Source organism: Bufo gargarizans, chromosome 1, assembly GCF_014858855.1.
Source record: "Bufo gargarizans isolate SCDJY-AF-19 chromosome 1, ASM1485885v1, whole genome shotgun sequence".
In the NCBI taxonomy this organism is placed as follows: Eukaryota; Metazoa; Chordata; class Amphibia; order Anura; family Bufonidae; genus Bufo; species Bufo gargarizans.
The window spans coordinates 677,065,084-677,092,999 of record NC_058080.1 but is presented as its reverse complement, the minus strand read 5'-3'; the positions used below and the strand labels follow the sequence as shown (position 1 = coordinate 677,092,999).

Sequence of the window (27,916 nt, the reverse complement as noted above, 5' to 3'; positions counted from 1 at the left end):
GCCACAACAGAGGGACAGCTTCTGGGGCAGTTTTTGCACTAAACTGTAGGATTTGGTTCTGCTGGGATGATATTTTGTGTTGCACTACTGTATTGCTGACATGACTACCTTCTATCAATTTGGACTTGCCAACAACAAGTCGATTCGCTGATCCCTAATCGTTACTTACTTGCCCTAAATTTATATGCCTTATGGGGCTGCTATGGGGTCCTTGGAGAGGTGATGCAGCCCTAGTTAGGTCATTTGCTTTAATCCTGAATGGTGAGAACCTGTGCAGGACTCTTCTCCAGAAAAACTGGGGGTTTTCCCATTACCAAAACCGGATACTAAATAAGTGTCTGATGGGACTCCCAGCAATCACGAAAATGGGAGTCCTGGAGACCTCTGTGCATGGAACATTGGTATGCCTGTGCTCGGCAGTCCCATGGAAATGAATAGAGCGTTGGTTATTCATGAGTACCTATGCTCCATGCCCATAGGGAACTTCAGGACCTCTGGACTCCCTTTCTCATCCTAGTGGTGGGACCACCAGCGAGCACACACTTATCCCCTGTCCTATGCATAGGGCACAAGTGTTACCCCTTAGGTAACATAATGTATTTACAAAGATACTCATCTTTTTATGCAGAAATAAGTCTTACTAAAAGGTTAACTAAACTTTTGTTGAGAAGACAAAAGTGCAGAAGTACTCTTCGGACGAAACACTCTGCCCCTTCACATTTCATCAGACCCGCTTGAGTGTGTTGAGCACAGATCCCATATAGTCTCTATGGATCCGTACTCCACACATTCGAAAAGCTGAGCAGAACCAATGAAAGATAAAGGGAGAGAGCACTGTGAGCAGCCCTGCTGCACCTTCATCCAGAGGGTGTCCTGCTCTTGAAAGTGAACCAGTCAGATGATTTCTCCTGCCTTATCTGAGGGCAGGATATGATAGAGGAGAACTTGGGCGCCTCTGTGATATATAGATTTATATTATTTTAGTTATAGTAAATATAGAATAAATCCTGACAGGACTCCTAGGAGAGACAGTAAGAGTCCTGATAACCCCGCCCACACAGGATGACTGACAGCTCTACTTGTATTAGTGTGTACTCAGAAGGCTGTCAACCACAGCCCAAAGTTCCCAGTATGACCATGTCCACGTGTACTTAACTCTTACTACATCGCACTGTTTGTAGACATATAAAAGTGCTGATTAATGTATGAACCTTTCAGGAAATCCATTAGGATCAAGTATTGTACTTAGCCGAGAGCTTTAGCTTTATGACATCTTGCATGCTCTTCCAATATTGACTGTGTTAATTATTTACCTTCCAAACTTTCTTGCTCATCTGACGTGTAAGCATCCCGCTGACTCTGCTCTCTTAAGAACTGGATGACTGCACACACCAGATGCTTGATGGAGGACATATTTGTTCAGTTGACCGGCAATCTATAAATCACTGTAATGAGAATAGAATTTAGCAGCAGAAAGGGTTCTGTATCAAACATAATATTATAAAGCAAGATAAAAACCACGCACCAGTGTATGAAAATCGGAAACTAACAGTTATATAGGAAGAAATATCAAACTTCGAAAATCAGGCTTTGCACAGCCCACAACTCATGCAGCTTCCAGGCACTGACACCGATTGAGCCTTTCAGCCCTGTATTTATTCCCCCAGTAAGGAGCCCAGCAGCTATACCTGGAAAAGTGTTGTACTGGAGTGGGGAGGGAATGGCAAGTCTCACTACCAACACTTATCTACCATTCCATAAAACATCAGTCCATAAGAGTATAAAAATAAGACGGGATGCCCAGCTTCCAAAAAAGACGTAGTTCTTTATTCCAATGACACACAGAAGAAAAAAATCCAACATGGCAAGCAAGTCCATAATACAATGTAAACAAAGTGCCTCAGCAAACTACACTTTTCTGAAGCAACCCAGCTTTCCTGTATTCTTTTACCTTACCCATCTAAGCATTCTGGATGAGGTATACACCCACTCCAGTAGTTTACCAGTCACCATGTTACAATGGTTAAAATTGGCAAAGTACCTAATAAACACTAGTAATAAAAATGAAATGTGTACTGCCCCTTAAAAAAGGAGCAGCTATACATATATTAACCTGCCGCATACTATTAACATATTGGTCGTATTTATTTCCAAATTTCCACGTCCCCCTCCTCTCGACCTTACTTTTCTGCCTCATTCAAGACATTATTTTGTACGCACACAGACTTGTAACAGACTCCATGAAATATAATTCCCTAATGGGAAGAGTAATACAGAAGTGAGAGGACTGTGTCCAAGTCTGAGATTAAGTGATGAGACGAGGACCCTGGAGCTACATCTGTATAATGTGCAGGAGAGCAGTCAATTAGTAAAGCTTGTTACGGCAGCAGAGAAGCTTCCGTGGACAGGATCTACAGTATAACCGAGCCAGGAGCCATCCTTGCCCTTTATTTGGCCTTATGAATGCAGTAAAGCCAAATGAATCACTACAACAGTATGATAGTATTATAGCCACTTATACAGAATGGTGTTCTCTTGTCCTGTTTAACAATATAAGGGGCGAACACAGAAATGATAGGGACCCTATAGATAAACCCGGAATGGACACCACTCCCGGCTCAAAGCTTAGACAAATATATTCTTTATCCCATTTTTTGGTCCACATTTCTGTGCTGATTTATTTTATATAATATCTGAGAGCTATTTTTTCTGACTTCATAAATTATATAATTCTGGTTGGGCATAGCCACCACTAGGAGGAGCTCACTGCATAGGGATTTATACAGCTAGCATTGAACTCAGTGGACCACCTCCTACATATACACTGTATCCTTTAGAGTTTACCTTGTAGCAGTGGCTAATGAACGGGTTAAAGGGAAACTAAACCCAGAATCCAAACATAAAAAGAACAGCCAACAAAACCTACCATAATCTCCTTATGTGTGTTTGTTATTTGCTCTTGTCTTGTCAGATATCACAATAGCAGACCATAAAAAATAAACTTGAATAGCAGTGCAGCCATGTCTACTATCTCCTTTCTCTCCCTGGGATGCTAGTGCGTATTAGCCAGGAAGTTTAGTCTGGACAATTTTTGTCTAAACATTGAGAGTTGCTTTTTTTTATTTTTATGAATCTGCTAGTTAGGATTTGGTAACAGTGCTAGCTACAGTACCTGCTGTAGTACATAATAGTATCAGCCATAGAGCATACAGCTGAATAGCTAATCTGCCTATCCTACCTTCACTGCCCTCCTTTGGCTGGCCTGGTCTCCAGAGTCCTTGTTCCCCCTTTGGTGTCCGCAGCCTGTGCTCAGCTGCTAGGCCTCTCTCCTTGTTCCACAGGAAGTGCACACCTACCAGCTCTTCAAGGGCCAGCACATCTGTATTTTCACTAGCTAACAGCTAGACATCTCTGAGTTCTTAAAGCTCCTTTACCCAGGGAGATGTGCCAGAGCATTAGGTTTCATAGTTCACAAGTGACCAGTGAAGGTGCACTATTCAGATTGTCTGTCCGTGTACCGAACCTGTACCTGCACTCCCGACTCTGACCCTGCCTGTCTTGTCCTGTGTTTGCGACTTTTTTATGCCAGAAAACTGTCATAGTGGGAATGATATATTCCCCTCGTAGTGTATACAGAATGTCTGTACTAAGTGTGGCCTCCATTACATATCTGCAGAGGTTGTTACCCAGCTTTCCCTGACTGCTGAGTTCCATATTTGCCTATTTGTGTAGTGATAAATCCATTCATATAGCTAGACCAACTTGCTATTCAGGGTTCTGGTACAGCTGGGTGACAGCATTGTAGAGCTGCACTGGTGACAACAGATTATGTTGCCCTGGTACCATATGATAGATGTACACAGCATACCAGGGCAGCAATGTGTGGATTTTATATAACCAATATGCCCCCATCTCCACCCCACGGACACGGTTACCCAGATTTCTAAGGCCTGTTTTGCATCTGCGTTTTTCACATCTGCTTTTCCAGCAGAGGATCTCAATAAACACTCGAAAAACACTAAAATTTTTTCTTCATAACGGATGCAGCCGGTTGTATTATCAAAAACGGAAGCGTTTTTGATGATCCCTGCCGAGGTGTGAAAGTAGCCTAAGACTGCAGAGTGCCAGATCAGCCTGTTTATGAATTGGTTTATGCCAAGTAGTGTAGAACACCTAGCAGGATTTGCTAGCCAGGAGTCTGGAAAAGCTTATGTCACGGAAGGTGTTACAGAAAACTAGAAGACACAAATGAAGAGCCGACTGACTTGATCCAAAACTAAGGAACCAAAGGGTAAGCCCCGTAACAGCCCTAGCTCTCTCCCTTACTGCTCAGCCTATGCAAAAATCTCTATGGTAGATAATTGCATACCCTCGTTCCTTGACTGTATGACACCTGAACACCCTATAATAGTGAGGGGACACGACCACCGGCTCCCTACACTTAATACGGAGGGAGTCAGGGTCACCTAGGATCAAGCAAACAGGCAAACACAAATAAATGAACAGACTTATCTGTAGAAGCATCAGTTGTAGCATCCAGCATGCACACACTCCAGGAAGTTGTATAAACCGCAAAGTGATGAAGTATGGGAGGGGATTTAAAGAGATGCAATCAGTGCAACTAGATGACAGCTGAGAGAGGGAAACAAGATGACAAAACGAAAGCAAAACAAAAGAACCTCAAGCAGGAGGTTCTGAATAACGTCTGTCAGAGCTTCTCAGATGTCTGGCAGTGACAGCTGAGTATAAATCCCTGTGACAAATCCAAAGCCTTTCAGGTCCTGGGAAAGCTGGGTTACGGCCATGTCGAGCTGTTATAGACTACACTATTAGCATACTTCCTGCTTCCCATTCCTAAATAATGCCATAACTAGGTTACTACTATGTGGAACTGTAATAGATGGCAGAATACTAAATCGACCAAGATAAATCCCCCTCCTCACTCCTAAATAGTGTTATAGGTAGGCAGATTTTCCTTTCAGGCTCCTGGGAAAGTTGGGTTACTTGCACAATGTAAGAGTAATATTATCTGCACAGTGTATACAGCTCCACAAGACTAATAATCCAGCTTTCCCACACTGATGGATGTCAGATTTGGCTAGTTAGTGAGAATTCCTTCCAGCTTATGACAAACTTGACATTCAGATACCTGGGAAAGCTGGGTAGCACTGTCTGTAGTGTCAGTGCACTGGCACTGTTTAGTATACCTGCACACACATTCTGTAGCAGTCTGAAGATGTCCAAGAAGATAGAGGTGATCACAAACTTTCCTTAGCAAGTTATGTAGGGTTTAGTGTACCTTTAAGGGTGCAGTGTCCCACTCCTTAATAGTAGTGGGGCCCTGTATATATAAGGGTATTTGCAGAATGTCATTTTATAATATGTATGCATACTGCTGTAATTCCTTCTAACAGGCTGTTTACACCTTGCATGTAATTAGACACAACCAGTCACCCCCTAGGTGTTGCTGGCATCAATTATATACAGATGTTGCAGAGTTAACACTTAAACTCTTAACTCAAATTTCTTAACTCAATGCATACCTCCCAAGTGTCCCTCTTTGAAGGGTCAGTCCCTCTTTTTGACCCAAGTCTCTCTATCCCTCTTTGCACCATAAATGTCCCTCTTTTTGATATGAGGTATAGTTTTGCATTATTACATTTACAATATTGATCTAGAACGTGTTTCCCTGGTTTCTATCTATATATTAAAGCCCGCCTTGTATATTATTATCTTATTTGATGTCATTTTGATTTTAGAAATCTTTATATTCAGATAATTTTTGCGCTATTATATAAAAAAAAGCTATTGAAGTATATAAATATGCAGAAAAAGTGCACCTTTCAGATAATACACCATAAGTGTCCCTCTTTGTCCAAAAAGTTGGGAGGTATGTCAACTCAACACAACTAGTTTAGTTGACATGTCTAGTTAAGCATACATGTTAACTCTACTACATATGTATATAGGAGGTGCAAGGCAGAGTAAGTAGTTGGAGGAAGTGAGAGGAATGAGTCAGTGAAGTGCAGCAGATGAGAGCAGTAGAGTGCAGTCAGTTTAGTCTGACACCACAGCCAGACTGCAGAGTCAGACACCACAGCCAGACTGCAGAGTCAGACACCACAGCCAGACTGCAGAGTCAGACACCACAGCCAGACTGCAGAGTCAGACACCACAGCCAGACTGCAGAGTCAGACACCACAGCCAGACTGCAGAGTCAGACACCACAGCCAGACTGCAGAGTCAGACACCACAGCCAGACTGCAGAGTCAGACACCACAGCCAGACTGCAGAGTCAGACACCACAGCCAGACTGCAGAGTCAGACACCACAGCCAGACTGCAGAGTCAGACACCACAGCCAGACTGCAGAGTCAGACACCACAGCCAGACTGCAGAGTCAGACACCACAGCCAGACTGCAGAGTCAGACACCACAGCCAGACTACAGGGTCAGACAAAAACAGCAAGCTAACCAAAGCTAGGACCTACTGAACCCAGAATTAAAGGAAATCTGACAAGTAGCTACCCCTCTGAGTTGCAGAAGAAGAAAGAAGATGAACCTTTGGATGGCGCTGTCAGCAGGAGTCAGAAGCGGGTAGGTATTGATAACAATACTTTTTTATTTTCAGTCAACGCGTTTCAGGGGTGGAGACTCCCCTTCATCAGGACAGTATACAATATAAAACAGCATTCACATGTGGCGGTTATTTAAACTGAAAAAAGGCGCGTGGGGCCAAACAAAGGTGGAGCAAGGGGAGGGGGGAGGGGAGTGGGTGTGTATCTAAAAATATAGAGAGTTGTCGCCGGGCGCTCAGCTGTTTGCTGATCCTTTAGACATATGTATAGAATGGACCCGATTTGTTTTGAAACAAGAAAGTAGAGTATTTATATACAGGTCCTTCTAAAAAAATTAGCATATTGTGATAAAGTTCATTATTTTCTGTAATGTACTGATAAACATTAGACTTTGATATATTTTAGATTCATTACACACCAACTGAAGTAGTTCAAGCCTTTTATTGTTTTAATATTGATGATTTTGGCATAGAGCTCATGAAAAACCAAAATTCCTATCTCAAAAAATTAGCATATCATGAAAAGGTTCTCTAAACGAGCTATTAACCTAATCATCTGAATCAACTAATTAAGTCTAAACACCTGCAAAAGATTCCTGAGGCTTTTAAAAACTCCCAGCCTGGTTCATTACTCAAAACCGCAATCATGGGTAAGACTGCCGACCTGACTGCTGTCCAGAAGGCCATCATTGACACCCTCAAGCAAGAGGGTAAGACACAGAAAGAAATTTCTGAACGAATAGGCTGTTCCCAGAGTGCTGTATCAAGGCACCTCAGTGGGAAGTCTGTGGGAAGGAAAAAGTGTGGCAGAAAACGCTGCACAACGAGAAGAGGTGACCGGACCCTGAGGAAGATTGTGGAGAAGGACCGATTCCAGACCTTGGGGGACCTGCGGAAGCAGTGGACTGAGTCTGGAGTAGAAACATCCAGAGCCACCGTGTACAGGCGTGTGCAGGAAATGGGCTACAGGTGCCGCATTCCCCAGGTCAAGCCACTTTTGAACCAGAAACAGCAGCAGAAGCGCCTGACCTGGGCTACAGAGAAGCAGCACTGGACTGTTGCTCAGTGGTCCAAAGTACTTTTTTCGGATGAAAACAAATTTAGCATGTCATTCGGAAATCAAGGTGCCAGAGTCTGGAGGAAGACTGGGGAGAGGGAAATGCCAAAATGCCTGAAGTGATGGTCTGGGGTGCCATGTCAGCTGCTGGTGTTGGTCCACTGTGTTTTATCAAGGGCAGGGTCAATGCAGCTAGCTATCAGGAGATTTTGGAGCACTTCATGCTTCCATCTGCTGAAAAGCTTTATGGAGATGAAGATTTCACTTTTCAGCACGACCTGGCACCTGCTCACAGTGCCAAAACCACTGGTAAATGGTTTACTGACCATGGTATTACTGTGCTCAATTGGCCTGCCAACTCTCCTGACCTGAACCCCATAGAGAATCTGTGGGATATTGGGAAGAGAAAGTTGAGAGACGCAAGACCCAACACTCTGGATGAGCTTAAGGCCGCTATCGAAGCATCCTGGGCCTCCAGAACACCTCAGCAGTGCCACAGGCTGATTGCCTCCATGCCCGCGCCGCATTGAAGCAGTCATTTCTGCAAAAAGATTCCCGACCAAGTATTGAGTGAATAACTGAACATAATTATTTGAAGGTTGACTTTTTTTTGTTTTAAAAACACTTTTCTTTTATTGGTCGGATGAAATATGCTAATTTTTTGAGATAGGAAATTTGGGTTTTCATGAGCTGTATGCCAAAATCATCAATATTAAAACAATAAAAGGCTTGAACTACTTCAGTTGGTGTGTAATGAATCTAAAATATATGAAAGTCTAATGTTTATCAGTACATTACAGAAAATAATGAACTTTATCACAATATGCTAATTTTTTGAGAAGGACCTGTATTAAGTTGCTCTGGGATATAGCAATGCTGTAATGCTTAAAAAATTGGGCCATATTTAAAATGCTTGTGGATGGATCAGTCTAGTAATAAAAGATTTTTGGGGGAAAAAAGGCTAGGCATCAAATGGTATAAAGCATGGTGGTTATATAGACAGTAAAAAAAAAAAAAATATATATATATATATATATATATATATGATAGGACACCTATAACCAAATATATATATATATATCAATATATATCAATATATATATATATATATATATATATATATAATATATAGAAAATACAACAACATATATATAAAAATAAAAAGGAAATAAAATTATATATATGATAATATACATCTCATGTCGAAATGAATGGATAAAATGCAATGAATGGTGCAGGGGGTGGTGTAAAGCATGGTGGTTATATTGATTAGAGATAAAAACATATATAAAATATGTATATCTTGATAAATGAATAAATTATATATTATTGTATATATATGTATGTGTAGATAAAATTATACATATATACACATCAGCACATACACAAAATTGCACCATGATCTATATGAATATATATAAAAGAATCCCGCTGTAAATAAAAATACATATGTTGGTGGATAAAATGGGGGGGGAGGAAGGGGGGTTGTTAGCTGATTTATTAAAAAAGTTAGTGGTATGGGGGGGAGCAATATCAGGAGATTAACCTGATTAGAATCCGAGGGAGAAAGTACATTCCGGCGCTACTGATACAATGTTGTAGTTATTTCATAGGGCTGTATCGATTGTCCATAATAGACACAGTTTCACAAATGTAACTAGCAGGGATTTTTTAGGCAGTGATGTGGGACTGCAGATGTTTGTTACATAAAGATAGAAATAGAGATGTAAAACTGAGGCCACCCTTAACCCTTGTCGAATCCAACATTCAGAAAGAAGTATAAATATAGTAGCCTAGAATATTATAGAGTGTTCTGTTATATGGGCCCCTCGCGTGGGGGGATCTTTTAATCTTCAAGGTGGACTACCAGGCGACGAGAGGATGTCCTTTGAAAAAGTTTATACTAGAGGATGGTCTCGTTTATTTCATTCAGCCCTTGGGGCGCAAGGGTATCTAATTGGTACATTCAATAGACTTCTCGTCGCTGTAATGTACTGAACCGATTGTATGGGTTTTGCGGTATGTAATCAATTGGTGTGATCTTGATAGGATGTTTTTCTTTCTCTGATGCGGAGGCACAATGTCTGGAGAGGCTATGTTTTTGATAATGTTTTTGGATGTTGTGCCTATGTTGGTTTAGCCTGCAATGTAACTCCTGGGTGGTGCGGCCTATGTATTGAAGCCCACAGCTACACTCAATTAAATAGATTACATAGCTGGACTGGCATGTCAGGTGATGCTTTATCATGAAGGTGGTCCCATTCTTATTGGACGAAAAATGTGTACATTTATTGGTTATGGTTTTACAGCATAGGCACCGACTCTTTCCACATTTGTAGCTGCCTAGTTTTTTGGGTGGTAACTGTGGTACAGCTGAACTGGCTTTTTTACGTTGTTTCGGCTTGCTGGGGGCAAGTAGGTTCTTAACCGTCGGGGCTCTCCTGTAGATCATTCTAGGCTTAGGGGGCAGGTGTTTTGCAAGGTATGGATCCTGTAGTAGGATATGCCAGTATTTTGAAAAAATTGTGCGTATGTTATTGTTTGATGTGTTGAACTGTGTGACAAAGTTTATATTCATTTCTGTATGTGTCCCTTTTCTGTTTGTGGGCTGTAGACAGGTTTCTTGTGTGTCAGTGATGGTTCTCTTGTAGGCGTTTTTTATAAGTTTCCTTGGGTAGCCTTTCTCGATAAAACGTTTTTTAAGGATTTTTGCCTGATTTTTAAAAACACTATCAAGGGTACAGTTTCGCCAGATTCGTTTGTATTGGCTATATGGAATGTTTTCCAACCATTTTCTGTTATGAAAACTTGAAAAATTAATATAACTATTTGTGTCAATGGATTTGAAGTATGTTTGAGTGGCCAGTTGATTATTTTTGGTGGAGATAATGATATCTAAAAATTCAATCTCACTTTTACTGTATTTCGGGGTGAATTTAATTCCCCAACCTGTATTGCTTATATTATTGCAGAACTGTAAAGCAGTATTTTCGTCACCGTCCCATATGATAAAGATATCGTCGATGTACCTTTTGTAGTATACGAGTTGTTGGATCCGGGGTGTAATGTTTTGGATATGTAGCCTTTCAAATTCCCCCATAAAAAGATTTGCGAAAGATGGCGCTATTTTGGTCCCCATAGCGGTACCTCTGCGTTGATGGTATGTTACGCTATTATAGATAAAAAAAGTTGTTCTCCAAAATGAAGCGGAGACTGTCTATAAGAAAAGTTACTTGGGGTGGTTTTAGGATGGGATCTCCCTCTAAAACTGTTTTTATACACTGTATGCCCAGGTTATGTTGAATGTTTGAATAGAGGGCTGTGACGTCCATAGTGAATAGTGCGTATGAATCTTTCCAGGTGATGTCTTTTAGTTCCCGAATTAGCTGACTAGAATCGTGAAGAAAACTGGGTAGTATGCGCACATATGGTTGCAAGAAAAGATCTAGATAGTGTGGGAGGTTACTTGTGGCGCATTTTATGTTTGACACAATTGGTCTGCCAGGTGGGTGCGTTGTATTCTTGTGTATCTTAGGGAGGTGATAAAAATAGGGGGTACGGGGGGCTCTTGGCATTAGGAAGTTTTTTTCTTTTTTGTTTATGTAATTTCTATCATGGGCGTCCTTTATTATTTTTATGAGATCTTTATTTATACCTGGAAAGGGATTTTCTGACACTTTTTCGTAGTAAGCCGTGTCATTGAGGATATTTTGTGCCTCCTTCTTATAGTCCGCAAAATCTTGGATAACTATCCCACCCCCAACCTAGGCAGCAGCGCAGGCACCCCGCACGCTGATCGGGAAAATCAGCACAAGCTTCATATAGGTGTTGTGACTTTTCACAACATCTTCTGGTAAGAGTTTTTATCTATCTCTTGCACCTATTATCATACAATACCACACATGAGGCGCTGCCTCCTATCTCTCTTTTATCTACCCCTCTGAGTTGCCTCAAAAGAAGAATACAAGTAACTCAGAGTGATGAGAGAGTATAAGGAGAGACTAGTGGAGGCGAGAGTGGTACCTCGGCCTATGGACTCCATTAGCACCCGATGTGAGACAGGAGCACAGTGAAGTATAAGCTGTATTTGGAGAAGTAGTTTAAGCCTTTTATTGTTTTAATATTGATGATTTTGGCATACAGCTCATGAAAACCCAAAATTCCTATCTCAAAAAATTAGCATATCATGAAAAGGTTCTCTAAACGAGCTATTAACCTAATCATCTGAATCAACTAATTAACTATAAACACCTGCAAAATATTCCTGAGGCTTTTAAAAACTCCCAGCCTGGTTCATTACTCAAAACCGCAATCATGGGTAAGACTGCCGACCTGACTGCTGTCCAGAAGGCCATCATTGACACCCTCAAGCAAGAGGGTAAGACACAGAAAGACATGTCTGAAGGAATAGGCTGTTCTCAGAGTGCTGTATCAAGGCCCCTCAGTGGGAAGTCTGTGGGAAGGAAAAAGTGTGGCAGAAAACGCTGCACAACGAGAAGAGGTGACCGGACCCTGAGGAAGATTGTGGAGAAGGACCGATTCCAGACCTTGGGGGACCTGCGGAAGCAGTGGACTGAGTCTGGAGTAGAAACATCCAGAGCCACCGTGTACAGGCGTGTGCAGGAAATGGGCTACAGGTGCCGCATTCCCCAGGTCAAGCCACTTTTGAACCATAAACAGCGGCAGAAGCGCCTGACCTGGGCTACAGAGAAGCAGCACTGGACTGTTGCTCAGTGGTCGAAAGTACTTTTTTCGGATGAAAGCAAATTTTGCATGTCATTCGGAAATCAAGGTGCCAGAGTCTGGAGGAAGACTGGGGAGAGGGAAATGCCAAAATGCCTGAAGTGATGGTCTGGGGTGCCATGTCAGCTGCTGGTGTTGGTCCACTGTGTTTTATCAAGGGCAGGGTCAATGCAGCTAGCTCTCAGGAGATTTTGGAGCACTTCATGCTTCCATCTGCTGAAAAGCTTTATGGAGATGAAGATTTCATTTTCCAGCACGACCTGGCACCTGCTCACAGTGCCAAAACCACTGGTAAATGGTTTACTGACCATGGTATTACTGTGCTCAATTGGCCTGCCAACTCTCCTGACCTGAACCCCATAGAGAATCTGTGGGATATTGGGTAGAGAAAGTTGAGAGACACAAGACCCAACACTCTGGATGAGCTTAAGGCCGCTATCGAAGCATCCTGGGCCTCCATAACACCTCAGCAGTGCCACAGGCTGATTGCCTCCATGCCACGCCGCATTGAAGCAGTCATTTCTGCAAAAGGATTCCCGACCAAGTATTGAGTGCATAACTGAACATAATTATTTAAAGGTTGACTTTTTTTGTATTAAAAACACTTTTCTTTTATTGGTCGGATGAAATTTGCTAATCTTTTGAGATAGGAATTTTGGGTTTTCATGAGCTGTATGCCAAAATCATCAATATTAAAACAATAAAAGGCTTGAACTACTTCAGTTGTGTGTAATGAATCTAAAATATATGAAAATCTAATGTTTATCAGTACATTACAGAAAATAATGAACTTTATCACAATATGCTAATTTTTTTAGAAGGACCTGTATGTGCACCGCTTATCATATGTACAGCGCTATGGAATGAATGGCGCTTTAATAATAAATAATAATAATAAGTTACCACAGCCTGAGTGTGACCAGAGTCAATACCTCAAAGAGCCTGTTATTAGGATTACAGATACAACTATCTTTTGATGTCCTTTGAATGGATTACACCTACAGCTTTGCATTGCAATAATCTGATTCTCAGTAAATGTTCCAGTTATTTATTCGAACTGACTCCTCTTTATTTCTCCATCTCATTTGCACCCAAGAGTGCTGGCACTACCACATCAGGGACCCTGCCTTCCCTGCAACTTAAACCCTATACCATCAAGGGCTCTTCAACCAACATCTGGCAGGAGATTCCTCAACACCAGAGTGTGCCCTGAAGGAATCCGGTGCCTTCCTTTCCATCACTGCATGCCGGCCCAGGGAGCTGCAGTAAACCGTATCAACTACTACCCCCATCAGGCCACCGCACTCACATGCCCCTGCGGGCCGGTCTCTGCAAGGACTCATGCACACGAAAGTGTGCCGGCCGTGCCCATGTTGAGGCCAGCAAACAGTGGGTCCGCAATATATGGGCATCGGCCATATCTGCACCGTATCATGGATGCAGACCTATTCACTTGAATAGGTCTTCAATCCGGAAGATACAGAGCGGAATGCCATGGAAGCACTATGGAGCGCTTTCATGGCATTTCCCTCTGTGCCGCCACACTGCAAAAAAATAAAATGTGCTCTATTTTTTTGCAGTGCAGACGGATCGCGGACCCATTCAAGTTGAATGGGTCTGCTTCCGTCAGTGCAGGGCACATGGTTGGTGTCCGTGCATTGGGGACTTCAATTTGCATGGCACAGGTTTGTGTGCATGAGCGCTAAGTGTGGGTCATGTGATTATTGAGTTAGCATGCCATAGCAATCATCACATTTAGGCCTCATGCACACGACCGTATGCCAACCGGGCCCGTATTGCGGTCCGCAAACAGCGGGTTCGCAAAATACAGGCCCCGGACGTTCTGGCACCTCATCACAGATGCAGACCCATTCAAGTGGGAATGTCCGACCTGGAAGGTCGGTGCGGAACAGAACTAAGAAGGTCGGTGCGGAACTAAGGAGTTCTTCCGTGGGGTTTTGGTCCGTGCCTCCGCACTGCAGAAAAGTAGTGCATGCATCCGGACTGTCGGATGCGAATCGCGGACCCCATTTAAGTGGGCCCCACGGCCAGTGCTGTGCATTGTGGACCGCAGTTTGCGGTCAGCAGCATGGGCCCCGCCGGCACATGGTCGTGTGCATGAGCCCTTAGGTGCATACTGGCATATCATGCAACATTAAGTCACATAATAATAGTTCTACAGTTCTACATGGGTGGTATTGCCATGCATCAGGGTCCCCGGGGCCCATCAGAGAAAATTATTATTGGCTACCAACCCCTCTATCATCAATAATGTCTAATAGAAATAGTAAAAGAAATAGACCCTATTGGCAAGTGATTATCTCTAAAGGCAGCTCCAAATGTTATGTTTCTCTCCAGGACCTTTGGAGCCCACTGTGGCATCAGAGCTTTGGCCCACCGGAGAATCCTCTGCTGCTCTGGTAGGCCAGTCCGACTCTGACAACAGTACCCTATGGCAACATTACAGGCCAAAGGATATGTTTCTCTTCGTATAAGAGGGGGTGCACTTATTTTCAATGCGCTTACATGCAATCTGTATGTCTGAACCCAAACTTATACCATCAGTGTGTTTTAAAGGGGATGTCCCATAAAAAATATTCTACAGTTGTCAAACCAGCAATGGGATCTGAATACTTCTGTAATTACACAAATTTCTCGTCCTCACTGAAACAGAAGAACATGCTCAGTTCCATCCTCCAACTGCCACCAGTTGCGGCAGAAAGGACACCCCCCCCCCTGAGAAAAGACACTTCCCCTAAGCAGAACAGTTGGGGCAATGAATGGGGAGATCTCTGGACCCATGTGAGGTGCAGGGCTGGTTCTAGCTTTGTTAGAAAGAGATTGTCGTGTATTATATGATGTCTGACTTTCATATTATTCACGGTATAACCCCTTTAAAGTGGTTCTCCGGGCTCTCATTTATGAGGATAGGTCATCAATATCAAATCATGGGGTCTGACAACCGGCACCCCCGCTGATCAGCTGTAGGAGGAGATGCACCTAAACCCTGGAGTACCCCTTTAAGTGCATGATATTCTGTAGGTGCCTGCCGTACCTCTGTGTGCATGATATTTTCATGCAGGGGCAAAACCAAATTGTGTCTTTGCTTGTGCTGTGTGATCCCCTAGAACAGTGTGGGACATGGAGGTGATTGAACCTAATTGTAGACCTGATAAGGAGTCCATGTGTCTGAGCGCCATTGTGTGCATGAGGCCTAATACCTACTAAAGCCGAGGAGCCCATCCTGACAAGCCTCAGCTCACACCGCAATCAGCAGCAAAAAATAACAACGCCTATATAATACTAATAATAGCAGCCTCTGACTGCACAGGACCTCCTATATACACGGACACAGCTGCGGCGTCCTGCTTTCCATGTACTTGGCATTCTGTGCACAGCAGCCCTGCAACTAATAAGTAGGACAGGGCTCTTCTTATGCCAATATGCCCAGTCCCTGCACAGCGGGACCAGAAACGACATGCATTCTCCAATAGTGACATCATACACCGGGCAGCGTCTCATGCATGCAGTCTCAGCTGGGATACGAGGGGCTTCACCATTAAAGAGGGATCATTTTGCAGCTGCACGGTACATGACAAAAGACCCCGGGCCCTGATCATCTCTCTGTCAGGGTGACGGTCATGAATGAACTCGAGAAAGGAAGGGGTAAAAGGCTGGTCACCCGGAAAAACAACTGTCACTGCCTACAGGATGTAGAGTTTATGGCGCTGTCATTCCCAGAGCTAGGCGGGTACAGCGGGCACATTACACCCAGCACAGGGCAGCAGCAAGAGCAGCATTCCTTACCGTGCACACCTGCAGCAGCCTGTGGAGTGTGTGGAGCCGACGGTGTCAGAGGGAGGCGTCTGGAGGACAATAACAACCCCTCAGTCCCCATAGGTCCAGTGTGAACCGTTCCCTCCCTGCTGCTGCCCTATTAGTCGCATCTTTTAACCCTTAATTTGCCATCACCTAGCAGTTGCTCACAGCATCCTTCACGTTGTGGCTTGTAATATGCAGGATGATTAATACGGAGCCCTTCAGCCTAGTCTGTCTATATATCTAGTATACAGAAAATCACAGGTGGAAATATAGGGATTTCCTTCTACAAATGAATATACTGTGATTTAGTGAACGAATTTGAGGTAAAAACCTGCGATTCTACCACTCAGGGAATCTTCTGGTAAATGGATCAATAGCACAGATTTTTCATTTTCTGATAGTTTGCTACAATGTATCAGTAAGGCCTCTTTCACACAACCGTATGGTGTTTTGCTGTCAGTTTTTCACTGATCTGTTGTTCCGTTTTTTTAGTTTTTTTCCGTTTTGTTTCCGTTTCTGTTCCATTTTTCCGTTCCGTTTTTCCGCATGGCATATACAGTATACAGTAATTACATAGAAAATATTGGGCTGGGCATAAAATTTTCAATGGATAGTTCCGCAAAAACGGAACGGATACGGAAGACATACGGATGCATTTCCGTATGTGTTCTGTTTTTTTTGCAGACCCATTGATTTGAATGGAGCCACGGAACGTGATTTGCGGGCAATAATAGGCCATGTTCTATCTTTGAACGGAAATACGGAAACGGAATGCATACGTAGTATATTCGTTTTTTTTTGCGGAACCATTAAAATAATTGGTTCCGAATACGGTCCGTATACAGAACGCAAAAAACGTTTGTGTGAACGAGCCCTTAAATGGAGCCACGGAACCATGATTTGCAGACAATAATGGGACATGTTCTATCTTTCAACGGAACGGAAAAACTGAAATATGGAAACGGAATGCATACAGAGTACATTCGTTTTTTTTGCGAAACCATTGAAATGAATGGTTCCTTATACGGTACGTATACTGAACGCAAAAAACAGCCCGTGTCTATACCTCCCAACTGTTCCGGATCCGGTAGGACAGTCACGGATTTCTGCGGTGGTCTCGTGTTCCCAGGAGGTATGTCCCACTGCGTCCTGCGGATAGGAAACGGATGTAAAATACGGTCATATTGATAAGGGGTGGGGGATTTATTTTCCTATTTCTTTCTGATATATGGTGAAACTTTTAAAGGGATGCAATCTGACCCCATTAACTATAAGGCCTCATCCATATTTCCGTGTCAGCGACACATCTGTGAGAAAAAACGTACATGTTTCATTTGTGAAGATGTCCGTGAAGGATCCGTGGTTGGTCCGTGTGTCCGTTTTTATCTTCTGTGTGTCATCCGATATTTACGGACGTTGCTCAACTGAAAATTACGTTCCAAAGAATCTCCTATCTGTCTTCAGTGTAAAATGCCATCCGTGGTGTTTCCGTGATTTTCATGGACCCGTAGACTATAATGGACATTCTTGGTCCGCATCACGGATCAAAATAGTGCATGTCTCCATGATAAAAAAAGACTGAAATGTGAACAGACACATTTAAATCAATGGGTACGTGTGCTGTCCATGGAAAATGTGGACAGCACACGTCAGTGAAAAGCGGAAATGTGGACAAGGCCTAATGGGCACCGGTGGAGATCCGGCAGCAACCAGGCATATATGTAGAGAAGCGGCTGGACAGATACCGCTGCGCCTGCCGGATGTGAGGGACGCTACTGTGCATAGTGGAATTTTATGTAAAGCTCCTTGAGGATCACTATCGTCATGGCGGTATTTAATATTGGAAACTTTAACCACTTCAGTGCTGGAGGATTTCTCCCCCTTTATTTATCATATTATTCCGTTTTATTAGCTCTTTCTGGGATTTCTTGCATTTTTTTATTTGCCACTTTTAACCAAGCGACATAAACAGCCTTTGTGGGTTGATACAAGTCATTTTTTTGTGGGTCGATACGAGTCATTTTTTTAAGATTGAGGTACAAATACCTTTCATTATTTTTGGGGAGCGGTGGGGGGGGGGAGCAGTTATGCTCATCAATTTTGTGTAAGAGTTAAATCTCATGTTAACGTCATTGCACGGATACCATATATGTGTGGGATTTTCTTAACTCCCTTGGTGACATTTGAGGTAACTATACATCACAACGCAGGAAGGGGGGTATAGAGAGGGCTCAGGAGGCTGAACTGTATGCGAGACGGGTGTCAGCTATGCTATACAGCTGACACCTTACTCTTACTAGGATTGGGGATAACTACGATCCCATCCATTTCACCCCTCAGATGCTGTAGTCCCAGGTGCCTACTGCAGGGCTTAAAGGAGTTGTCCTGTCTAGGAGCGAGTAGCGACAACGTCGAACGTGTGACCTATAAAAATAAAATATAAAACACTTACCTTTCTGTGCTCCTGCTGTGTCATACCCCAAGCAGATGTGACCACTGAGGATTGTGATTCACCACAGCGATCATGGGACTAAGTCACTTCCTGGTCTTGTAGGGACCACAAACAGCTGGGAAACAGCGGCACAGGGTTGGCAGGACCATGGACTGGTGAGTTTTTTTATTTATTTTTTGTGGGCGGGCAACCCCCTTTAATAGGAAGATGTCACAATCCCCATAGGCTACAATATTAAATTACAGAAAATGTGAAAATTTGTAAATGTTTATTTTTTATTTTTTTTAGGACATTAGAAAGCTTAGAATTTTAGACGCAATATTTTAAAATGTTAAAGAAAATTTCCCAAATTAACTTCTTTAAAGACCAGTTTAGTTTTGAAGTTACTTTGTGGGGCTTATATAATAGAAACCACCCATAAATTGCCCCATTTTAGAAACTACTCCCCTGAAACCATTAAAAACTGATTTTAGAAATGTTAGCCCTTTAGGCCATTTTAATTAATTTTTTTTCCTGTAACACAGCAAGGGTTGACAACAAAACAAACTTTAATATTCATTACCATGATTTTGCAGTTTACAGAAACACCCCATATGTGGTCATACACTGCTGTATGGGCACACAGCAGGGATCAGAAGAAAAGGAGCGCCATATCGTTTTTGGAGGGCAGATGTTGCTGGAATGGTCTTTGGTCGCCATGTTGTATTTTAAGAGGCCCTAAGGTATCCCTACAGTGAAAACCTCCAAAAAGTGACTACATTTCGGAAACTACACCACCCAAGGAATTTTTTAAGGGGTGTAGTGAGCACTTTGACTCCACATTTAATTCATAACACTTGAATGTAAAAATGAAATTATTTTTTTTACAATAAAATGTCACTTTCTTTTTCACAAGGGATAACAAGAGAATATCACCCCTCAATTTTCTACCCATTTTCTTCTGTATACAGTAACGCTGCATTTGCGGTCGTAAACTGCTGTTTGGGGAAGAAGTATTTTCTAATATGGAATTTGCATAACATATTTTAAGAGCCATAACTTTTTTTATTTTTTGGTTGACTGAGATGTATGAGAGCTATTTTTTTGTGGAACACGTTGTATTTTTTATTGGCACCATTTTGGGGTACATTTGACTCTGATTGCTTTTTCTCAAAATTTTGGGAGGTCAGGTGGGCAAAAATAGAAATCCTATCAGTGTTTTTTATTTTTATGGGGTTCACCATGTGGTACATATGATATGATAACTTTATTCTGCCAGTCAATACAATTATGGTGATAGCAATTTTTTTTTAAAATTTTTTGTTTTACTACTTTTGCAATAAAATCACTTTTTTAATAAAAACTGTACTTTTAATTAAGACTGTACTTTATATGGTACCATTTTTGGGGAACCAAGTACATACAACTTTTTGATCATTTGATTTGTTTCTTTTAAGAGGTGAGGTGGCATTTTTTTTTTTTTTTATGGGATTCACCTGATGGGGTATGTGATATTTTTACAGAGATGGTTGTTACGGACGAGACAATATCAAATATGTATATTTTTTCAGTTTTACACAATAAGAACCTTTTTTTTTTTTTCAATCATGCTTTTGTGTCACCATTTAAATTTTTTTTTTTCCATTTTTCTGGTGATTGTTTTGTGTGAGGGCTCGCTTTTTGTGGGATAAGGTGACATTTTCAATGGTACCATTTTGGGGTACATATGACTTTTTGATCATTTGATATGTTTTTTGGGGAGGTGATATGACTAGAAATAGCTGTTTTGGCATAGTTTTTTTTTTTTTTTTTTTACGGTGTTCACCTGATGGGGTAGATCACGTGATATTTTTACAGAGCCGGTTGTTACAAATGCGACAATATCAAATATGTCTATTTTTTCTATTTTTTACACCTGAAACTTTTTTTTTTTTTTTTTATAAAACAATTCTTTTTTTTTTTTTTTTACTTTGTGTCCCCCCTGAGGTCATACGACACATCACTTTTTATTTCTTTATTTATTTTTACTGCTTATTTCTCCTGTAACTGACATAGTAGCCCCAGTTAAGCCTCATTCACATGTCCGTGGTCAGTGATGCATCCGTGAAGATGTCTGTGAAGGATCCATGTTGGGTTTGTGGGTTTGTTTTTAGCTGTCCGTGTGTCATCCATGTTTCACTGACACTGCACTGCTGAAAAATAATTTTCAAAGCATCTCTTCCTAATGATCCGTGAAACATGGATGCAACACGAATGGAATCCGTGGTTTTCCCGGACTCTTAGACTATAATGGGCGTGATGGATCCGTGAACATGGACAAAACAGAGCATGCATCTGTGCTAAAATAAAACTGACCCATGGGTCGTGATAAAACACTGATGTGTGAATACACACAATAAAATGAATGGGGACGTCTGCTGTCAGTGGAGAACACGTACAGCACACGTCGGTGGCAATACAGTGCAGAGCTGATCTACAGACCAGGCAGCTCCTGCAGTCTCCTGGCCTTGGCAGTGACATGACCGCTCGGGTCTGGAACAGGAAATGGTATAGTGCTTCCCGATCTGTATATGCAGCACTCATTCAGTGCTGTGTATAGAGCTGTTCACGTCACTCCCTGAAAAAAATAGTAAAAAGAGATCAAAAAGTCATATACACTCGATGCAAAATCAATAAAAACTACGGCTCGCCTCACAAAAAAACAAGCCTTTACACAGCTTTGTAGATGGAAAATATTATGAGCATCAGAATATGGCAACGCAAAGCAAAAACATTTTAGAAAGTTATTACAGGTTTCTCCAAATAACGAGCAATGGAGGGGGAATTTGTGTTGCCATAGGGAGTATGGAAAGAAAAGAGCCAAAGATGTCTTTGTGGCAAGCTGTAGAGGTGAGAGATATCTGGAAGAACGTGGGGAAAGCAAGTGACTCCAAACAGAAGACATTGCCTGTGAGTGACATTCAATATCACACACAACCTGGTGTGGCACTGTGTCTGGAAGAAAGAAGCCACGTTTTCTACTCTTGTACCATCCTTTCAAAGTGGACCTGTCAAATTTAGGTTTCTGCTTTAGATTTGGAATCCACAAGCCACCTTCTCCACAATACCCACCGTGTGTGGGGATTTCGTGAAATCCCATCCACTTTGCTGCTACTATAAATGCTGCAGATTTTCCATCCAAGATACTGAGGAGGAAAATCAACACCCTAAGGCCTCTTTCACACGGGCGTCGCGTGCGACGGCCAGATAGGATGCGGGTGCGTCGCAGGAAAATCGTGCAATTTTGCCTGCGAGTGGGGTGAGTTTTGTATACGATTGCATTGCGTTCTTCAGTTTTTTCCACGCGAGAGCAATGCATTTTGCACGCGCGTGAGAAAAAACTGAATGTGGTACCCAGACCCGAACTTCTTCACTGAAGTTCAGGTTTGGGATCGGTGTTCTGTAGATTTTAATATTTTCCCTTATAACATGGTTATAAGTGAAAATAATAGCATTCTGAATACAGAATGCATAGTAAAATAGCGCTGGAAGGGTTAAAAAATAGAAAAAAATTTACTCACCTCATCCAATTGATCACGCAGCCGGCATCTCCTTCTTTCTTCTTCTTTCAGGACCTGCCACTCACCACGTGGGTCTTTTGCAGGTCCTGAAAGATGAAGAAAGAAGACGATGCCGGCTGCGCAAACAACAGGATGAGGTGAGTTATTTTTTTTTATTTTTTAACACCTCAATCTACATTTTAGTAAGCATTCTGTATTCAGAATGCTATTATTTTTACTTATAACCATGTTATAAGGGAAAATAATACAGGGAATACACTTTAATGGGGCCCGGGGTTGCTTTCATCCCTATCATCTCCTAGCAACCATGCGTGAAAAGCGCACCGCATCCGCACTTGCTTGCGGATGCCTGCAATTTTCACGCAGCCCTATTCATTTCTATGGGGCCTGAGTTGCATGAAAAACGCAGACGATAGAGCATGCTACAATCTTCACGCAACACACAAGTGATGTGTGAAAATCACCACTCATCTGCACAGCCTCATTGAAGTGAATGGGTCCGGATTCAGTGCGGGTGCAATGCGTTCATCTCACGCATTGCACCCGCGCGGAATTCTCGCCCATGTGAAAGGGGCCTAAGGGAACCAGGGGACTTGAAGAGGTATGAGGGACATTTAGGGTACGGACAAGTTTCCGGATTCAGTTTTGGAAGCAACAATCAGCAGTGGATCATAAAAGCAGGTGAAGTATAAGGCACAGATACCACTTCTCCACTTTTTTTAATTTACTCCTAGTTTTGACTTCCAAAGCTGCATCAGAAACCTGACCGCGTAGCCGTGGCCTTATCGAAGCATTTTTGCTGGTTGGTCAGTGAAAATACTGAGTACTATTCGTAGTACCTGTTCCACTTACATCAGATAAAACTTATGAGGTTTCAAGAAGTTTTTATAAAAAAAAATCCTTTCCTTTTCTAAAAGGTGTTGAAAAAGAACCGAGCTGAATTTTTAGCCTAAACCGGATTCATCCACAGAGTGAGCGCCATTACCCAGCTCACAGCGGAGAGATACCGGCACACCATTAAAGGGGCCCCTTCTGTTCGAGAAGATTCACATTAACTGGAGAAGAACAAAACATTTGTATGCTCCCATTCCTTTTCATCTTTTTTTAGCTGTGATCCGCCGGGCTCCTCTTCTGTCATCCAAGATGGCCGCATCGATTCTCAGACTACCTGATGTGCGCACTGTGAATTGGTAGCCCTGCTCTCAGATTGGCCAGCACTGTTCACATCAGCCATCTTGGGTGGCAGAAGAGGAGCCCAAGAACTGGTGGATCTTCAGCTGAAAAGGAGGCCACCGGGTAAGTGTTCTGCTCGTTCTCCAGTTCACGTGAATTTTTTTCTTAAAGGTTTGCTTTATTAAGATCTGTAATAAAATGTATTTAAAAAATAAATAAAAAAAACGTTCACTTATTTGCACTCGTGATGAATGGTAACACCATATTTAAAAGAGTTGTTATCTTCTGGGGGTCTTTAGACAGACCACCCCGTAGCCAGACTTGTGGAGGGAGGTATACTTACCTGCTCCCCGCCACTGACTCCTTCACTCTCCCACTGCTGTAGTCCTTGGTCCCCCTCCATCAACATCCAGTTTCATGCTGCTACAGAAAATAAATGACCACAGCGGTGTCGTAGATGGGTCCCAATTGACAGAAGGTGGGACAACAGAAGTAGGCAGGGTCAACATATGTAGGCAGGGACAACAGAAGTAGGCGTGGTCAGCAATACTGTAGTGCAGCACAAAATACCGCCCCCGCAGAACCAAATACCACAGTGCAGCACAAAATACTGGCACCCATGCCACAATTGAATTCAGGGGGGCACCTGCGGCTGCTGACCAGGTGCATAAATGTCTGATGCTCCTACATTAATTAAATGTGCGATCATTTATGATCAATCTCAGAAACAAAATCACAGAAAACAAATAATATTGCACACAATAGATGCAAGCATTATATATAGACTAAGCCCTCATTCTGATATAATAAAATCTGATACTCTTAGCCAATATATTTTGATCAAAACACATCTGTGCCCACCTACCCCCGCCAGTCAGGCAGGTCCTACTCTAAACCTACCTATGCCGTTGGGCATCTATGTTCAGGAGCGCAGACTGTGCACATATGGTGTGCTGCTCCTAGTCACCTCTATGTGCATCATGCAACCATTGCGAGGAGGAGAACACACACCTATATGTACCACCTAACCAAGGCGGTCCGTTTGATTGGAAGGGCAAAAGTGCACAGGAATGCTACTCCAATCCCAGACATTGGAGGCATATAGCTAAGATATTTTTATCATTCTTGTAAGAATGAATGGAGGGTAGCTGCACATGCATGGTGCGGGGTCTGTTCTCAGTATAGGTGCTAGCGATATGCCCCCAATGTCTAACATGGGTCAACCCAAAGGCTGAGAGCATTAGATCTTTATGTACCTGGCTGGGTGGCTTCCTGGGCATCATCCCACCGGGAAGTTTTCCTGTAGGGTCTATGGCCAGTCCACCCTTGGCTGTAGCAGTCTCAACCAAATGTTGACAGCGGGGGACCCTATAAGCAGATAAGTGTGCTCCCCTCTGCAGGTCCAGACAGGAGAGGGGAGGGATGGGGTCTGCCAAAAGTTTTGCTATGGTGCACTGATTTCTGTGTATGAAATGAAGCAAATTCTGGCAGCAGTCCTCTGCTTATCTGCTCCTATTTTGTAACATTTCACGGCTATACTGACCTCTACCACCAGAGGGCGTGCTATTCCGGGTCCTGCCAACTGGACTGACAACTAGGCAGCGCCCGCTTCTGTTCTTCTGCAGCCATATTAACTGAGGGCAACATTGTGTGTGGGCAGTGACGTTTGAGGAGGGCGCTGGTTATCAGCTTGTGTTACAGGTTTCTGGCGGAACATCAAGGGTACGGCGTCGTGAATGTGGAAGCTGCTGTGAAGACCACAGCACAGCAGGGCGGCTGCATATATTGTTTGCACTGGTTACTAGGGGAGACTTGCCCATAAGAAATATGTCTGCCATCACGTCCTTGACATGTAGCTGGTAGCCATGCCTGGGAGTGCACACTGAGGTCATGCTTGCACCACGTCTGTGTGTGTTCACCTTCTGCAGGTACCGACATGTCATTCATGTCCTACTCCCCATCTCTATGTGGCAGGTGGATGATGGGGCTTGTAGTTGGCAATGACAGATCAAGGATTAGGCTAGTATTGTGTGCTGAGACTTGTAGTACTATATACCTGGGCACCCAGTGATGACATGTTATTGTATGCTGGGACTTGTAGTACTTTATACCTGGGCACCCAGGGATGACATGTTATTGTATGCTGGGACTTGTAGTACTATATACTTGGGAAGCCAGTGATGACATGTTTTTGTATGCTGGGACTTGTAGTACTATATACCTGGGCAGCCAGTGATGATATGTTATTGTATGCTGGGACTTGTAGTACTATATACCTGGGCAGCCAGCGATGAACTGTTATTGTATGCTGGGACTTGTAGTACTATATACCTGGGCAGCCAGTAATGACATGTTATTGTATGCTGGGACTTGTAGTACTATATACCTGGGCAGCCAGTAATGACATGTTATTGTATGCTGGGACTTGTAGTACTATATACCTGGGCAGCCAGTAATGACATGTTATTGTATGCTGGGACTTGTAGTACTATATACCTGGGCAGCCAGTAATGACATGTTATTGTATGCTGGGACTTGTAGTACTATATACCTGGGCAGCCAGTAATGACATGTTATTGTATGCTGGGACTTGTAGTACTATATACCTGGGCAGCCAGTAATGACATGTTATTGTATGCTGGGACTTGTAGTACTATATACCTGGGCAGCCAGTGATCATATCTTGTTGTATGCTGGGACTTGTAGTACTATATACCTGGGCAGCCAGTAATGACATGTTATTGTATGCTGGGACTTGTAGTACTATATACCTGGGCAGCCAGTAATGACATGTTATTGTATGCTGGGACTTGTAGTACTATATACCTGGGCAGCCAGTGATCATATCTTGTTGTATGCTGGAACTTGTAGTACTCTATACCTGGGCACCCAGTGATAATATCTTATTGTTTGCTGTCACTTGTAGTACTATATACCTGCACCACCCCTTTTCCGTATAAAACAATCTGGTTATTTTATGCTGGGACTTCTAGTTTTACATAGTGGGCCATTTCTAGGACTTGTAGTTAGTTAATATTGTGCATTTAGTGGGTGAAACCAGTTATTCTATTCTGGGACTTGTAGTGCTGATTGCTCGGACTGCTCCAGGGTCTTAAAAGGACAGCTTATGTTATTGGCTCAATTATCTGTAACAATAAAATGTACTTTTATGTAATTATTGCTTTTTTTGTTTTGTTTTTACAGGTGAATCATTTTAAAGGGGTTATCAGTGATATGTGATCAGTATCAGATCGGTGCGTGCTGATCTGCAGTCCGCGGCGCGGCCACCGCACACTGGACGAGGCCTGCTCTGCCTGCTATTCAGTTTCTGTTGTTGAATGGCTTCTGAAAACAGCTGGTTGTTGGGGGTGCCGGGTGTCGGACCCCGCGATTCTGATATTAATGACCTATCCTGAGGCTAGGTGATCAATTTATCCAGACTGGAAAACCCCTTTAAATCAATGTTCTATAACTGCGCAATAATTAGCGACTTTTCACCCGTTCACACGACTTTTTAAAAGTGGGGCTTAGTGGAGGAGGTGTGGCCTATACAGCCCGTCAGAATCTGACCTAAATAATATTTCAAACCTACGGCTGCTCATAGATAGCGTAGATTTGAAAGACAGGCTGACGGACTTTACACTAAGGGCTCATTCAGACGGCAATTTGGCGGAACGGGTGCGGAGCCATTCATTTCAACGGGGCCGCAAAAGATGCGTACAGCTGTCCGGATTCTTGGCTCCGCAGAAAAGATAGAGCATGTCCTAATCTTGTCCACAATTGCGAATAAGAATAGGCATTTTCTATTATAGTTGCGGCCATGTGCGGTCCGCAAATTGCGGAACGCACATGGCCGGTATCCCTGTTTTGCGGATCTGCAAAGCACTACAGCAGTCTGAATGGGCCCTAAGACTGGCACTTGGTAAATGTATGTTATTAATGTCACTATTATTCTTCCATTTTCATCGACAGGTCACAGAGCAGAAGATTTCTGTTTAAAATGACAGTGGGGTCCGAACTTCCCAGAGCCATGAGAATGGCTTCTAATATGGCGGCCAATAAGAATCTTCTGCAGTGGGACTTGTCTCCAGAGGATATTCACTCCAGGACCGAGACGCTCATAGCGAGGACTAAGAGCGTATACGATGCAGTCGCTGCTCTGGAGGTCGAGAAAGTCACCTATGAAAACACTGTCAAAGTTTTAGCCGACCTGGAATTAGAATATGCAGGTACAGGTTCTTTACATCCACACGACCAGATGTATGTTGTGGTCTGCAAAACGCGGATCTGCAAAAAAATACGGATGACATTTGTGGCGTCCGTGTTGCATCTTTTTTTTTTGCAGACCCATTGTAATAATGCCTATCCGTGTCTGCAAAACGGACAAGAATAGGACATTTTCTATCTTTTTTGCGGGACTGCGGAACAGACATACGGATGCGTCTGCATTTTTTGCGGTCCTATTAAAAAATGCGGATTGGATGCGGAGCAAAAATATGGTTGTGTGAATGGGGCCTAAAGGGGGCGCCCTGTATACTTTATATCAGGGGAGCC

The 27,916-nt window shown here is 42.9% G+C and overlaps 2 protein-coding genes across 6 annotated transcripts in view; one reads left to right on the top strand and one right to left on the bottom strand.

The window, feature by feature from the left end:
* SGTB (small glutamine rich tetratricopeptide repeat co-chaperone beta) overlaps positions 1 to 16,245 on the bottom strand; it is a 54,562-nt gene extending 38,317 nt beyond the window's left edge. For 3 of the 4 annotated variants that reach the window (XM_044276144.1, XM_044276147.1, XM_044276146.1), the window contains exons 1-2: positions 16,184 to 16,245; positions 1,314 to 1,445 (exon numbers count right to left, since the gene is read on the bottom strand). In XM_044276144.1, coding sequence (XP_044132079.1) covers positions 1,314 to 1,413 — 100 coding nt within the window. In that variant the 5' untranslated portion in view covers positions 1,414 to 1,445; positions 16,184 to 16,245. Of the gene's footprint in view, positions 1 to 1,313; positions 1,446 to 3,238; positions 3,293 to 16,183 lie in introns of those variants that run through there. The other variant, XM_044276145.1, reaches the window with a different exon arrangement.
* Positions 16,246 to 25,000: 8,755 nt separating this feature from the next.
* The window catches only part of NLN (neurolysin), a 53,428-nt gene continuing 50,512 nt past the window's right edge, over positions 25,001 to 27,916 (top strand). Inside the window, exons 1-2 of one of the 2 annotated variants that reach the window (XM_044276143.1) lie at positions 25,001 to 25,084; positions 27,335 to 27,591. In XM_044276143.1, coding sequence (XP_044132078.1) covers positions 27,363 to 27,591 — 229 coding nt within the window. In that variant the 5' untranslated portion in view covers positions 25,001 to 25,084; positions 27,335 to 27,362. Of the gene's footprint in view, positions 25,085 to 25,148; positions 25,291 to 27,334; positions 27,592 to 27,916 lie in introns of those variants that run through there. The other variant, XM_044276142.1, reaches the window with a different exon arrangement.